The 16,449-nt window shown below is 41.9% G+C and overlaps 1 protein-coding gene across 13 annotated transcripts in view; it reads left to right on the forward strand.

Moving 5' to 3' along the window:
- The window catches only part of DTNA (dystrobrevin alpha), a 393,226-nt gene that overhangs the window by 372,739 nt on the left and 4,038 nt on the right, over nucleotides 1-16,449 (forward strand). For 8 of the 13 annotated variants that reach the window (XM_007455181.1, XM_007455180.1, XM_007455184.1 and 5 more), the window contains 5 exons: nucleotides 4,621-4,780; nucleotides 7,272-7,361; nucleotides 8,681-8,849; nucleotides 11,389-11,521; nucleotides 13,522-13,570. In XM_007455181.1, the coding sequence (XP_007455243.1) occupies nucleotides 4,621-4,780; nucleotides 7,272-7,361; nucleotides 8,681-8,849; nucleotides 11,389-11,521; nucleotides 13,522-13,539 (570 nt within the window). In that variant the 3' untranslated portion in view covers nucleotides 13,540-13,570. Of the gene's footprint in view, nucleotides 1-4,620; nucleotides 4,781-7,271; nucleotides 7,362-8,680; nucleotides 8,850-9,247; nucleotides 9,253-11,388; nucleotides 11,522-13,521; nucleotides 13,571-16,449 lie in introns of those variants that run through there. The other 5 variants (XM_007455185.1, XM_007455176.1, XM_007455183.1 and 2 more) reach the window with 3 other exon arrangements.

Genomic DNA, 16,449 nt, shown 5'->3' on the forward strand with positions numbered 1-16,449 from the left:
CGGCACGTGGGATCCTCCCGGACCGGGGCACGAACCCGCGTCCCCTGCATCGGCAGGCGGGCTCTCAACCACTGCGCCACCAGGGAAGCCCCATACTTCTTTTAAATTAGGAGTTGTTTATCTAATTCTAGAAAAGTAAAAATTGCTTCTGTGCTTAAAAGCCTTAGAAAATGACGCTCTAGTTCACGATAAAGACTAAGCCCCTTTTATGACACTGGAGGCCCCCAAACCTGACTCCACCCCTTCTCAGCCTCATCCCACTCCACTCCCCACAGAGAACCTTCTGCATCAACCCCACTGGCCTTCCCAGTGTGTCTTCAGTACCCCTCACACTCCCCACGCCTTGCCCTTGATACTCCAAGCCCTGGAATGCTCTTCTCTCCCCGCCCAGTACTTGCTCTTTTCTGCCTGGAAATCTCTGCTATAAGACCCAGGGCAAATGGTGCCTCCTGTCTGACCAATCAGAATTAGTCACCTCATCTGTATCCCCACAAGAAGCCCTATGATGATAGTCAGTCAGTGTGTACTGGAAGAAAGGATGAAAAGAGGGTTGAATGTAGCTAAACAGGCTGCTACGTAAAACCAGGCCCGACTACACTGCATTCTCCCCCAAACCTGAGAGGTTGACTTTCGGGGAGCGGGGTACCTGGGTGGGGGAGGGTCCATAGTACCACCTCCTCCTGTCTCATGGTCATCTGCTCTGCCATTTCTCCAGACAGTGCTGGTTCCACGATTAGACATTTGGCACTTTCCTTGAAGCATCCCTCCTTTCTGGTGCTGAGTGGAAACCCAAATACTTCCTGGAATAAAATCAGAAAATTTATGGATCTAGTCAGACTTTTAAAAAATTGATACAACAGCAGGTTGAGTGGACTCAGAGAATGGAGGGTAGAAATGAATTTTTCATTTATTCTCTAGGAAGAGAACAATTTTAAATTTGCCAAGGATGATGTATGTTTTCCTTCCTCCATAAATCACCTCTCGGGAATTTGAGATCTATATATTGATCTGCATGGACCATTGTCCCTTAAGTCTTTGCTCCATTAATCACCGGATAATTTCCAGGAAAGGATGTTCGCAGAGATTATTCATTCTAACTCTTCTAAAGTTGTTAGCCGACAACCATGCTTCATGACCAGACCAGAGGCCACCATTCTATAGGGCCCACACCTGTGAAAATGAAACTCTGTGACATCTTCACTAATCTACCCCAAAGCCAAGAGGCAACTGCCGTTCCCTAGTGGTCCTGCAAGAACAGCAGAAAGGAAGAACAGAGATGGTGTTCCCAGCAATAAGTCTACTATGCATCAAACTGGCCAGTGTCCTGACAAAGGGTGATGGGCCCCTGATCACCCAGGGAGCCAGGGTTCTACCCCCAAGTCTGGGTAAAGACTGGTCATGACTGGGGAGTTACAAGTTGTAGGAAAGATGCAGTGAATCTTAACTTTAGCGTAGAATCTTCCACCTAAATTCTTCATATAATCAGACTGCTTGAAATTGCACCAGTTGGAGATTCATTTAGCAGATGGTGGCTATTAGCCATTCACACATTGGTGTAATATAGACTCCATCAATTGTTTTTCCCTTAGCATGTAACCACAGTCCATTATTTTTCTCTTAACACAAGACCACTGATGGGAGTTTTGAAGACAGGAAACAGGCAGAAAGGGGTAGGAAAAGTTGCCTTTGGAGACAAGGTGTTAAGCAAGAAGAGGTGGGGCCGGTGCGGTACCCAAAGGGGAGGGGGGAACCCCACAAGCACCCTATGCTGCAGAGCCTGGTGGCACAGGTATGAGCAGGGCTGGCGTATACTACAGCCCCAGCACAGCCATCAAATATTGAAAAGCAGGCCCACAGCCTCATATCTGAAATCACTGGGTCCAGAGACGCTCCGGAACTCAGAATCTTTGAGGTTTTAGAAATGCAATACAGTGCAGACACCACATAAGTAGCCTCACATTCATTATGAAGCAACATGTGTTGGATTTCATTGGATTTCACATTTGCAGATAAGAGACTGTGGACCTGTATTTCTGTACTGGCTGATAACCAGCCTGAAGGTTGCTTGCTCCACCCTGGGCACTCACGCTGCTCTCCGTGGCCCAGTAACTAGAAGGTACTGCCTGGCCCAGCAGAAAGCCCTAGGCCACTGCTCCGTCACCACTCCCTAGTGAGTCTGTGTCCTACGCCTTCTGAGTCTTCAGGTTATTAGTGAAAGTATGTTATGAAACATAGATGGAAATATATGATGGTTGGTCACGGTGCCCACAATTCTGAGGAGCAGCTGTGGTGCCCTGGGAAAGCCCTGGCCTTGTAGCCTAAAGTCTGGGGATCCATTTTATCTCTGTCCTTCACTAGCTCAGAGACCTTGGGTAGTTATCACCTCTGATTCTAGCTTGCTAACCTGAAAAATGAGAGTAATAATACCTCTGTATGGTTGTTGAGAGGATTAAGTGAAGTAGATGGGATTAAAATGCTTTCTAATCTCTGCCAATTGCTATTCAGATATAAGCTACTCTCATTCCTAGCACTGATTAAGTGGGAGAATAAAACAAAACTAGGTATGTAAATGTGCTTTAGAGACTGTAAATTACATACAAAAATGGAGTTTTATCATTATTGTGAATCTCCTATCGCAGAAGAGGATCTGGCTTCCAGGGCTGAGAAGGTAAGCCACCCTGTGTAGCCAAGAGGAGCCTTCTGCCTTCAACCCCTCTGTCCAACTTCCCATCATCACCAGTCCCTCCTCCCAGCTGCACCTGGTTCCTTGGTAAAAAGATCAGATGAGAAAGGGCAAGGAGCTCTGCTGAGGACCCTGTCTCGAAAAGGATGTGCAGGACGGGTTGCCAGGGAGAGGTACTTGGTCTCAGGGTACCTAACCAACACCTGTCTCCTTTGAAGGATCCGTCACCAGCCATAGCCCATGCAGGTCCCCCCACCCCAGGGCAGGCAGACCACCTGGGCTCAGGCCCCAGCTCGGACACTCTAGCTCCATCTCCTGGGCAATTCTTTTCACCTCTCTGAGCACTGTGGTCCATAACCGCACATTTAGCATAATGGGACCTACTTCAGTGGGTCATGGAGAGAAACCCATGAGGATGTACATGAGAACCTTGTGTACATGGCAAAGCACGACTCAAACATGAGGTCACTTATTGGTGTGGGAAGCAGGGAAATGCCCAGGTACCTCAGAAGCAGAGGTTTCGTGGTAATGACATTGAGCTGCCCAAGTTTGCTGGGGGAAACCAGACCCATCCTGGAGCAGGCTGGGGCAAGGGGCTGCAAAGCATCACAAGCAGGCAAACTTCTCTTCCTTGGGCCCGACAGGCCACTCCAAGGTACTGTTGCGAGTGAGAGTGGAATCCTCAGCATCACATGAATTATTTTCTGTTTTGCTTAATTTTTAATTCGGGATTTTTCTCAACTTATAGATTTGACTTTTATGTGTGATGCTGAGCCCTGGAAAGCTAACAGCATGGCGTTTTACAGGATTGATGTTGTGTGTTTTAACTGCAAGCAGCTGAACCCATAGCAAAGACCTAAATCGAATATTCCAGAGCACGGCTCTGGTGGTGCATGTCTGGGGTTTGAATGGGGTGATGATGAATCTCTGGGCCTTGCTGTGGAAGAGTCCTCACTCTCCCTGGCCAGACTCAGTGGACTGGAGTGGAATTTATGTGAATACCTAATCTGTTGTATATGCACTTCTTACATTTTCTTATTCGTGCTGACTTTACTTCCTTTGTAAACTAATTATTGAAACAGAAAATGTTTCCAAGAGACCTCATTGTAGAACCAAGACTGCGAAATTCAAGGTTTGACAGCCTCAGAATTACTTCATGCCAAGGGCTGGAGTGAGGAGATAAATGGCTTTGAAGTTGTTTTCTCCTTTTTTCTTTACTCATTTTAAAATCCCACTGTTCTTGCTGCTAGAATACTGCTTTTTCATAGGCGAAGAGGACAATTCCTACAGGAAACATTACCCCAAAATTAGAAACCAGTTCTTCTTTTTTCTCTTCCCCATTTGAATCCCTGAATCTCAGAGCAATTCGACAAAGACAACTTTTACTGTAAAACAGGGATTAAACAGTTTACACTTCATTTGATTCTTTATTTGAGACTTAACATACGCAATATGACACGACATGATTGGAACTATAAATTATCCTCTACAGATGATGGCAGGACAAGACGCGTTGAAAGTTTAGGAAGAATGTAAACCACATCCATCCCAAACAGTCTCCGAGTTTATATTTAAAACTTTCTCCTAATGTCTTTTTATTCTATATAGAGCTTCCTTCAAGGAGAACATAAACACACCTTGTAATTATCACTGCTTAACAGTAGCTTCATTACATGGGCAACCATCTCCTATATTACAGAACAATGAATGCAGTACTAATAGCTTTCAGTTTGTAACCAAAACTTCAGATCATGTGCAGTAAGGTCCCAAATTATCTGCACCTGCAACTCAGGTTGAGAATTACCATCTTAATTACCTAGGATTTCCACCTACTTTGGAATTTCATTGTCACTGTCTTTAACATTTGACTGAGACACTGGGAAGGGCATTTGGCATCTTCTTGCGAAAACAATTAATGACTTGCATTGTCTCTCCAGACCCAGGGGGCAGGCTCTCCCCGCTCCTCCCCCAGCCACACCATCAGCAGGCCCATCCCCATGCCCGTCCGGTCAGCTTCCGCCTGCTCCACCCCAACCCACACGCCTCAGGACTCTCTCACAGGGGTAGGGGGAGACGTACAGGAGGCGTTTGCACAAAGTAAGTGGCTTTATTTGTGTGTGTGTGTGTGTGTGTGTGTGTGTTCTGCTTTTCTGTTGCAAATAAGTCACCAAGGATTGCATGATCTAGAGTTACCAGAGCCTCACCGTGGATGTTCTAGTGTATTCCACAGTTTGTGCCAGAGCCGGGCCTGCAAGACTTTTTAGAAACTCCCTACACTAATCTTTTCTTCCCTTCACCATCTTATCTTCTTTTGGCTTCTCTTGCCCTGCCCTGTTTTTTTATGAGCCTTTGCTCATTAAGGGAAGGGAAATCCTTTCAGCAATATTCCAGGAAATTTTATAAATGTAATCCATTTTAAAATTCCAAAAGATATTTCCTCCTTTCGTCTCTTTACATTAAAGCAAACTCAAGATTGAGAGTAAACAATCCCAGCTCTTTAGCACTGAGGCGATCAAGAAGGATGCTTAGTCATTTTCCAGATGGCCTAAAGAGTTGTTATCATTGCCTCTGTGTTACGGGGCTGCGAGGCTAGCCCTCCACAGTCAATAGAAGAGATGACAAACAGCAACAAAGAGCGTTCTCCCACCGCTGCCTCTTCTGCTTATGTACTGCGGAGTGTCGGGGTGGGAGTGGGGGGTCCCAAAGCAAGTGATCTTATTCATTAGGAAATATTTTAACACTTTATAAAACTTTTTCTTGTCATCACTTTTTAAATTAGTAGAAAATTAGAAAAAAAGAAATCCTCCTGCCGACCCTCAGCCTGCCAACCTCATTCCTAGAAGTAAACACTATTAACACCTTGGCCCTTCTCAACGTTTCACTTATATATAAATATCTATGTTTAAGTGTGCTTTTATGGACATATACTCTTCTTTTTTCACACAAATTCGATCATGCATTGCATTTTGGTCTGGAATTTGCATCTCCCTTGAATTAGCGGTATATCGTGGACATCCTCCCAGGTCCTCACATGTAGATCTAAGGAAAAGAGCGACACATTCGACTACTAGTTTTAAGCCAGAAAGAAACATAAACAGTTAAAAGACAAAAGAATAGACTTGAGGAAACATTTCCAGCATATGTAGCAAACAAGTTTCATAATTTCAGTTATATATTAAAGCACACACAGCTCAGTCAGAAAAAGACACTTCCAAAACAAAAATAGGTGAAGGATAGGAACCGACAGAAGAACAAATAGCCAATAAAGATGTTCAATCTCACAAATAGTTGTAGAAATACAAATTTTAATCAAAAAAATCACCTTTTGCCTAGCAGATTCAAAACAAATTGTTTAACATCAGTAACATCCAGGGAGACTGAAGAAAAAGATGCTCTCATCCACTGCTTATAGGGGATAAAAGCTTACATTTTGAAGGGAGAGCATGATGTATTTTCTGTTCTGAGGGAAAAAGGAAGATCCATTACAGGGCGTTTTCTCCTGAAAAAGAAAATGATTAAATTTGTACAAATATAATTTAAGTTATGCAAAATAATTTCCTTTTTTTAATTTTTAGAGGGAAAACTGTCCTTTCCCTAAATCTTAACGAAATTTACAGTATATTAAATCAGTTTGAATTTCCTGTAATAATTATTGTTTTATCTAACTACTTTGATTTCTTAAATTTACATGTGTTTATTATTTTACTTATTTAGTTTTACTTACTAAGAAATCACAATGAAATGTGACCTATCTAAGCAGCCCCAGCTCATCCTGCATAAATTCATCTGGAAGTCAGATATTTGGAATCTTGAGTCTTTTTTCCAAAGATATTATGAATTTGGCCCTCTGTTCTACATCCACCTTGCCCCACTCCCAGCCCAGCCCACAAATACACTTTAACCCTTAGTGGGATGGAAACCTCATAATAATCTTCCTCTACCATAGAGAAACATGGTCTAAGTTCCAGTTCAGGGTACCAGGCATACATCTTCTGCCCACGTCTTGGCAGCAGGAGCAAGAATCTTCACCCCTTTTCCAAACTCTGGGGACATACAGTGCACAGGGTTCCCATTCCCAAGGGGTACCTGAAATGATAGGGGGAGCTTGGGGAGCCCTGATGGGAGACAGAGGCTATGGTGATGGAGATCAGAATCTGATGTGCTCAGCCACCAGGTAAGGGCTGAAACAGTAGCAGCTGCTGGGAAGGCACAGCTCTCGTAGCAAAACCAGTCTTTTCATCTGTGAGGTGATTCTGAAGGATGACCACACATGCTGGCTTACCTTGGATCATCCCAGTTTGTGCCAGGTCACCCAGTCTTGTTATTAATACCGCCCCTTTCACTTGTAAAATTGTCCCAATTTGGACAATAAAGTATATGAATCCCCATCAGTTGCCATGTCTTCTTATATCAAAGGCCACTGGCCTGAGCACAATGTATTTTTTTCAGGAAATGAACCAAAGCACTTCTGAAAAGGAGAAGTCTTAGACGTTTTCTTGCTTTAGGATATCAATGGAAATGATAAACAGCATAAAAATTTGGGGAAAAGGAGAGCTTTGATTTTTTTTCATTATCATTCTTTCTTAAGGTTCAAGAAGAAATTTACGGAATGACTTACTAGTAGCAGCGGATTCGATCACTAACACCATGTCCTCTCTCGTGAAAGAGTTGAATTCTGGTGAGTCCCTTGTCCGTTCTCATTTGTCTTCTCATTGCAGAAGGACCCATAACTTCTGTTAGAGAGCTGCTCATTGTCAAGTATAAAAAGATTTTTTAAAGGTCTATGTGATATATTGTTGGGATATTAGATTGTTTTAGTACCGTTTATACTTTGCTAATGAGAAGATCATGAATACATGCTCAATGCACAAAGTTTGAAAAATGCAGAAAAGAATAAATATTCAAATTGACTTGTAAATACAGAATCCCAAGTTAGCCACTGTTAAATATATCATGACCCAAAGTGACATGGTGCTAAAGTTATTTTATAGGGTCAAATGTCTTATTTACTAACTTAGACTTGTTCATTTGGAATGCATGGCTATTTGAAAGAAGCGAAACTGAAATTTACCTTTGCAATATCACTAAAGAAAGATCTGCGAAGAAAATAAATAGCATAAAATTGCAGCTCTCTTCATCCTAATACTACTACACAGAGTTTTAAAAACTTTAACAGCGTGAAGATGCAAATAAATAGCTTATCAGTTACTAGTACATCTCATCTATTCCTTAAAGCCCTCCTAGCAAGATATCTGTTTGAAAGGACTGTGGTCATATATATAGTTGAGATTACAACAACTATAAGAAAGAAAACTTTAATGTTAAAAAAAATCTGGATTTAAATTTCTTAAAACCTCTATAATTAGAATTAATTAAATTTCTTAAAACCTCTATAATTAGAATTAAAATAATGAAAAATGATAATTAGAATTAAAATAATGCTATTATTTTAGATTAAGATTACCAAATAGGATAAAAATGACACTGTGGGGGGGGGGGAATGACAGTAGTTAATACATCATGGTTAATGGCATGTACTCACTGCCCTAGCAAATGATGACTAAAAATGTTATTCTCATTGTAGGCGTTTCAAGGACTATTAGTTTATATTTTGAAATATTAAGTGAATGTAATATTTTAGGTCGGTGTTTCCTAAATTAAAGTAATATTAAGCAAAAGTAACAACAGTTTTAATGAAGACTTTTATAGAGGGAAAAAACAGATGGCTTCAAGAATTAAGTCAGTTATTAAGACAAAGATTCCTTATAATATTATTGAGATAAAAAGACAATACTGTATACTAACTGATATTGTGGTAATTCATGTCAGTATCAATTCTCATTTCGAGAAAAAACGAACACATACTTGACTTACGTACAATAACTGGTCAGTGTTTTAATCAGCATAGGTTGGTTAATGTTAAGCCTAGCCCTTTATTTGCCGATCGATCATAAAAAAATCTAGGTCATTCTTCACTTCTTCAATTGTACCTAATAGAGACGGGGAGTGAAACTGAGAGTAATGTGGATTCTGAACTTGCAAGGACTCAGTTTGAAGATCTGGTCCCATCACCAACCTCTGAAAAGGCTTTTCTAGCGCAAATCCATGCCCGAAAACCCGGGTACCTTCACAGTGGAGCAACCCCAAGTGCCATGCGAGGCGACCTGTAAGTATCTTCTGCTTGGGGGTATTTTCTCAGTAACAGAACACTCTGCAGGGAGCATAGGAAAATAAAAACATTGTTGCTTACTTCTTTATTTTGGAAAGGAATGGTTCAGTTTCCTTTCCTGCCAGAAGAGGTAAAAGAGTGCTACATTTCAGTTTGTCACTGTGACTTTTCCCCCTAACAATTTCCAGAGTATCAGTAACAAAAACCAACCAGGACTTATTGAGAGCCTGGCTTGCCCAAGGCACTGCGCTAATTGGATACAAAATAGTGTCAAAAATCTCTCCCACCCTCCCAGGACTCATAGACTAGTTCAGGAGATAAATCATCCTATCTTCTGAACTTACTAGATTTGCTCTTAAAGGACCTGGTGATACTAGAGAGGTCTCTGTTCAAAGTGGGTGTAAACAGCATCATATATGCACTTGTGATTGAAATAACTAAATGTATAAAGTCTCATTATAAAGAAGTCCAATTCACTTGAATTATTAAATATGTATAAGCCTGACCTTCAAAAGACATTTTGCAAAGATTTTTCACCCAATTAGGCTTCTGTAGCTTGACAGGAGCCAGCATAATCACTCACGTAGCCACTAGAACTTCTGTGACGTTGGATCAGCTCAAAGCAGTCAGGCAGAGAAAACCAAAGCTGAGAAACAAAGGCAAAAAGCTAGGACAGACCGGCAGAGCCCAGCTTGGGAGGGAAAAGGGTAAAATGAAGGAAGTGAAGTAAGCGGAGTTCTGAGAAATGTGGGCAGGGGCTCACCCAAATTCTGGAAAAGAGAACTGATGAATAGTTCAAACAAAAAACTACAGAAGGGTGATGGTGCTTAATGTGAGAAGAACTGCAGATGAGTCTACAAAAATAAACTGTCTGTTTTAAAGACCCAGAGAAGAAACTAACCAGAGGCCTTTCTGGTGTTTTGGCTGTCCATCCAAGCAGTGTGTAAAAGGCCAGTAATAATGGGGAATTATAAATAGACATGGTTTGAAAGCCAGCTGTGAAAAGGCAGAGCATAAGATCAAAACAAAACAGTTATAATTTTACGTAGCAGGAAGCTGCTGCTTTTAATTTCAGTTTGCTTTCTTGAACTTTCCTCTATAATTTAGAATTATTTGATTTGTTTGTTATTCAAACTGGTGAATTAATTATCAGTTTAGTCTGATAAATACAAATCCATTTGATTTTTTTTATAATTAAGCATTTACATGGTGGTTACCTAAAATTTTCTTGATCCAATCCTAAGGTCCAAAACTGTAACTAAGGCCACCCCATCTGCTGTCCCTGGTACACTGGTGGCAGGACCAGCTACAAACATGGCTGTGGGGCTTGGGAAGGGAAAGTTCATAGAGGCCTCGTAGACCTATTTAGGCTGACCCCAAACCTCTAAAAATAATGAGGACATGTCGTACAAATATAAATAAACATGAACATTGGCATTTAAGTTCCAACCCAGAAACTTCTATTTCACCACTCTTTTCATTTTAGGGGATATTTTAATATCTGTACTATCTAAACATGCACTGTGTTTTAGCGTGAGAATATTTTAGTCATATGATTTAGGTTGTGAATTTATGTTCAGTCCCAGGAAGAGCTTTATATATACTGGGATGAATAGATGGAGAGAGTCACACATTTAGTGAATGAGATCATTCTTATCTATTTATTTCATAGTGGAATTGGACAATTTAAATGGATTTCTTTTTTTTTTTTTTTTTTTTTTTTTTGCGGTATGCGGGCCCCTCACTGTTGTGGCCTCTCCCGTTGCGGAGCACAGGCTCCGGACGCGCAGGCTCAGTGGCCATGGCTCACGGGCCCAGCCGCTCCACGGCATGTGGGATCTTCCCGGGCCGGGACACGAACCCGTGTCCCCTGCATCGGCAGGCGGACTCTCAACACTGTGCCACCAGGGAAGCCCGGATTTCTTCAGTTCAGAGCTAGTATAAATTTTGAAGATCAAGAGCTACGGGTTAGAGTATTAGTCTTCCTGACATCGATTAGCTGTTCGGTGAGAGAGACTTGACTCTACCACAGGAATAAAGCACATGGGTGCACATGCCTATATACATGCATAACACAAAGAGCATTAAATTATGAACAAATGTCCTAATCATTATTTCACTATAGGGCTTACTTCCCTTATAGAAAGTGTTCTTGGATTCCATTTTTTTTTAAGCCCCCAAATTGGAAAAACTATGTTCTCTCAAAGGATAAGCCTACGCTTTTTAAGAAGGACAGACATTTAAAGGTCAGCTCATTCCTGTTAACCCTAGGAAAACATAGAGGACAGTGGTCACCAGATTGCCCTAGAAAAATGGTCTGTGAGAACACCTTGATCATATATTTCTCCGAACTTCCAAAGCTTTTTTAAAGTTTTTTCATTATGTCAAAGAAGAGACAGAATTGAAGTGAATTGAAGCAAAGAAGTGAATTGAAGGACTAAATAAATGTGTGCCCAGAACTACAGCTAACACAGGAATTCCACTCATACTTTCCTTTAAGATTTGCTCCGAAACTCCCACTGTGGTTGATTCCCAGGGTTACAGAAGATGGGGACCCATATGTGCGGCCAGAGGACGAGAACTATGAAGATGACTCTGTCCGGCAGCTGGAGAATGAGCTGAAGATGGAGGAATACCTGAAACAGAAGCTACAGGACGAAGCCTACCAGGTACCAAGAGCTGGCCCACATCCTTTACCACTCCTGCCCCAGCCCCTCAGTAGCTGGGTCTTTTACATTACTCCAAAATTCGGTGCCTTCTCCTTCCTTCCACACTCCCTTTCTGGAATATTCTGACTGAACTCCTTAGTCCATGAATTCGAGACAGGAAAAATGTTAAATACTTCTTATAGCTGTCACTCACCATGAATTCCTATGAATTCTGAGTTGGAAAGTAAAAGAGGCCTTCCACATTAGTGGAAACATGGTGACTAACGGTCCATGACCCTCCAAAATCATTAGGAAAATGCTTTTGAAGAAAAGATACAGTCGGCCCTCCATATCCACAGATTCAGAATCTGTGGATACTGAGGTTCAACTATAAGGGACTTGAGCATCTGTGGATGTTGGTATCTGCTGTGTGGGGATGTCCTGGAACTAATCCCCCATGGATACTGTAGGATGACTGTCAGGGAACAAGGCTCAAGGAAATTGACTAAGCATAAATATACCTCCTCCCTCATTTGTCCTCAGCTTCCCTCACTGCCTGCCTTATATCAAATGTCAAGAAGTGAAAGAGTGACAAACCTCACCAAGAAATGTTAGGGGAACTGTAGGTCCACATTCAGCAGGGTGTGGTTGGGCAGATTGTCATATGTACTGGAGCATATTAATCCATCTGAGAAGTCACTGGACATAACACATGCAATTGGGAATAAGTGTAATTAGCCACTCATCCTTAAGGGGATGCATTTTCCCCATGGAGATTGTTCTACTGCCATGTTTGTTTTTCTTGTATGTTTCCCTTCCCTGTGTCTTGTTGGGGTTCTGGGAGTTCAGGGGTATTTGGCTCGTTGAGACCTGCTGCCTCCCAGACCCCGGGGGTTATTTTATCATGTCAGGCTTTCTGTCCGATGGCCAGACAAGCTTCTTCCACAGTCTTAGGTTGGCAGTAGCCCTCTCTTTCTCTATTAGTGAAGGAAAGAGAAGCAGAGAGAATAAATTATCTTCTCCTTCTCATATGTTTATAGATTGTTTGGAAATATCTTCCCAAGAAGAATAGAGCCAGAGGGAAGCCCACCAACCCCATCTTGACAATATAACACAGAAGCTTTGCCTCTCTGGAATGTTCCATTAGCCTTTTCAGTTTAACAGCCACATTTCAGAAGCAACTAAGATGTGGGCCTAGATAAACAAAACAAACAGTGACCAGATACGTAAAGCCTTACTTTTCTGCTACAGAAACAAAGTTGCCTTGAGTGCAGACCAGGGAGGACGCTCTTTCTCTGCGACTTCTATGGCCTATCCGCGGAAGGAAGTTAGTCTGGATGAAGCTCCAGGGTGTCCGTGGGAACTCTGAGGGATAGCATTCCTACTCATATCTCATTTGGCTCTGCTGCATAGCGGGAGAGAGAGAGGTGGTGAAATAATCAATATTCTGGTTCATGCTGTTAGAGGTGCCTATTAGACCTCCCTATTTGAGCCCATATCAGTTTCTGGATTTTGGTGACCACAGTAAATGAAATTCCAGACTTTTTTTTAAAAGAAAGTGAGTGATTTCATATAAGATATTAGATTTTTATTTATTTTAATGACTCAGGAATTTAACCTGATACGACCAAAATGAAAGGAAATTCTATTAACAGCATCAGCTCCGATTGGAGTTCGTGCCATCTCTGGTAGATGTTAAGCTCCTTCTCTCTCTCCTTTCCTTTCCACACCCAGTGACTTCAAGGGAAAGACAAAGAAAAGGGCTGAGAGATAACAGGCCTGTGCGTCCCCACTCAAGATGTATGCCCTGGAGAATGTCGAAGTGGTTTTCCTTGACTGCTCTATGAGCATATGGTTGTTGGATGGGCCAGAAAGTCACTTTCATTCCTTGGACTCTCTCTCTCTATTTCTGTTTCTCTCTCTGTCTTTCTGCATGGCTTCCAACCAAATAATTCACCAGCTTGACTACGTCACAGACATGACATGTCACCTTTCTTGTTTGTGTCCTTTGTCACCCGCAGGTCAGCTTGCAAGGTTGAATGCAATATCCTTTTATCACTCTTCTCTCAAGTAAGTATCCTCTCATTTAGGAGGAAACGTGCCCACTGTACACTGGATTCTGATAACTTGTAACCCATATTCACAGTCACTCTCTCTTAGGTTTTCTCTATGATAAAATATCCTCCTTCCCAATCTGTGAAGCATTTCATTATAATCCAGTGGAGATTTGGCAGGCAACCTTGGGAGTTGACTCTTTACTCTATTAATCAGGAAAGCTGGCACAGAAATTTCAATAATACCAAAGATGCCCCAGAAATTCGTAGCTGTGAAGCCATAACACTGATCCATAACCGCATTCAAGTTTTCAGCCTCTCTAGCACTTGAGAGAGAAAAGTCCAGGCTTGCTCAGCACTTGCAGAGATGAGTCAGCTCCTTAGTCCTGCTGTATTCAGGGCCCAAAAGATCAAAGTGTGTACCTTAAGGAGTGAAAGCAAAAGCATGTGTTATTAAAGAAAACAAAAGAAGCAAAACCAGAGAGGAAACCTTCTACAGCCTTATGGTTTTAGAACAGCGGATTCAAATCCATTGTGGAATTCAGCAAGATATAATTTAATTTCAGATATCATTTCTGTGGCATGTGGTCCCCCAGCTTTAAGGATCTACCTAAATACATGGGAAATTCTCAGTAATCTTTTTAATGTAAAGAGAATAGCCCTTGATTGGCAGGATCACTTCACTATAGTAGTCTGAAGCTTAGGCCCTGGACTCGAATAGACTGATTTCAAATATGAGTTCCATCAAATCTTAGCAGCATAATCTCTGACAAACTACTAGACTTCTCTGAGCCTCTGTTCCCTCTGTACAACATATATCACAATACCTACCTCATGGAGGAGTTGTGCTCACTGAGATATAGCTTTTAAAGAGCTTAACATAGTGGCAGACGCACTATCATTTTATTCTGAGCACACACATACATGCCTAGCACTGTGCTCAGTGCTTTACAAGTAATCCAGTCCCTGGGAGTGACTATAATTATTATGTGAGTGTATGAGAGCCCCCGGGACTCAGAACTAGCTTGCTCGATCTAATTGTGTAAATACGGCTGGGACTCAGCTTCGTACAATGATTTGATATACCTTCAGCTACACTGTCCCATGAGACTTGATGGCTTCTCTGGCTCCAGCCAATGGCCATTTAGATGTCCCACATTACACTTCAAAGCTAATACACCTCTTACGGTCGTCTGGATGCACGGTCCCAAGGACTTGTATCCACTTTAGTTCTGCAGTCTTTTCCCACCCATGGAATAGTGCAGTTGATAGGAAACTCAACTCTGGCTGCTAAATTGAAAAAGCGATATATATCTCCTAAGTGACATATCAATTAGTAAAGAATACATTCTAGTTCAAGCACTACTGACCTCCTGTCTTGGTCCTCGGGTTAAGATTAAGCAAGTAAAAAATAAAGTGTAATTGTTATTAGGAAATATATTTTTTTGAGCTTTGAGGCCCTCTTGGTATAAAAGGGAGGATCTTATTGAGTGTGTTTTAGTCTGCCTCCCTTGGATTTGAGAATGCTACACCACATGTTCTCCTGATTCATGATAACTGCAGTGAAAAATTCCCAGGAGCTGTTTCTGAAAATATTCAGCCCAGTTATAACAAATCTAGTCCCAAAGGAGCAAGCCTTTTCCTTTCATGGCATTTTCTTTCTCTGAGCTCCAGCAATTTGATCATTTTTGTTCTGCACATTATTTAAACATCAGTAGGTAGTTCTTAGAAAAATATACTTTTCTAAAAGCCTAATGAAATGCCCTTGACATAAACCCAGATAAAAAGTGGTATTTGGTTCTTGTCCATAAACGCCAGAGATTTCAGTACTCTGAAAGTTCTTAGGCCCTTTTTAAATCTTCTGTTGCCAATTTGGCAGTGAAAAGTTAAAACAGTTGTGGCCTCTGCTGCTTACTGCATCCTTACCTACCTAGCTGGCATCCCACAGAACTCTAAATATAAACCAGCCTGTCACTAAATCAGCAAATCAGACAAAATTCATTTAAGACCGGGTAGAACACTGTAGGAACTAGTAGCTTTTCATCTTTGCACCTACATCTACCCTACTGTAATTTTTCTTGATGTAGCCAAGAAATACAGCTGAAATTGTAGAACAGTTCATCTGTTGAAATCTATTTGTTTGGACTTTCTGGCTACGCTACAAGACCAGAAATTATCCCAAAGTATATGCATCTCTTCTGCAAGGGTCCTAAAGCTGATTTCAGCAGCTCAGAGTCAATTAGGCATCCACCAAGCAGAGCCCTACATGACTAAAGGGCAAAAGGTGAAACACCAGAGAAATGGAAGACCCATCCTCTGCTCAAGAAGAGCCTTAGGCCTCTCTGAAGATAAATAGGCACTTAGCAACACACTAACAAGAGTGAATAGAGTGAAACCTGACGTTTGACTAGCCACATTGGAAGGAACAGTACACAGAAAGGTTAGCACTCAAATTAGAGTCCACCAAAATCCCATTCTGGCCCATTGGGATCTTGGGTTGGTCCCTTTTCCATCCTTCTGGCCACACGGTACTCCACGTGCCTTGACCAGCCACATCCTAACTTCAGAAATTGGAGGGTTGGAAGAACAAAGTGCACTTTTTAAAAAATTAGCATGGCATTCTGATGGTGAGTCAGTGCTCTCATCTCATCATCCAAAGGACAGCACAAATATTTCTGTTTACGTTGCTTTAACCCTCCAGATGCCTCAGGTACCCACTAGGCAAGAGACTCAGCATGGAGGATTCTTGTCCTCTCTTCTTTCAGAAGGTGCAGTAGCCCACAGTGTCCCAGGACGTTCACTCCTGACTGTCAGAGGAAGAAAGTAGAGGGTGTTTGTGTGTGTGTGTGTGTGTGTGTGTGTGTGTGTGTGTGTGTGTGTGTGTGGGGGGGGGGG

Source organism: Lipotes vexillifer, unplaced genomic scaffold (genome assembly GCF_000442215.2).
Source record: "Lipotes vexillifer unplaced genomic scaffold, Lipotes_vexillifer_v1.1 scaffold90, whole genome shotgun sequence".
Classification (NCBI taxonomy): Eukaryota; Metazoa; Chordata; class Mammalia; order Artiodactyla; family Lipotidae; genus Lipotes; species Lipotes vexillifer.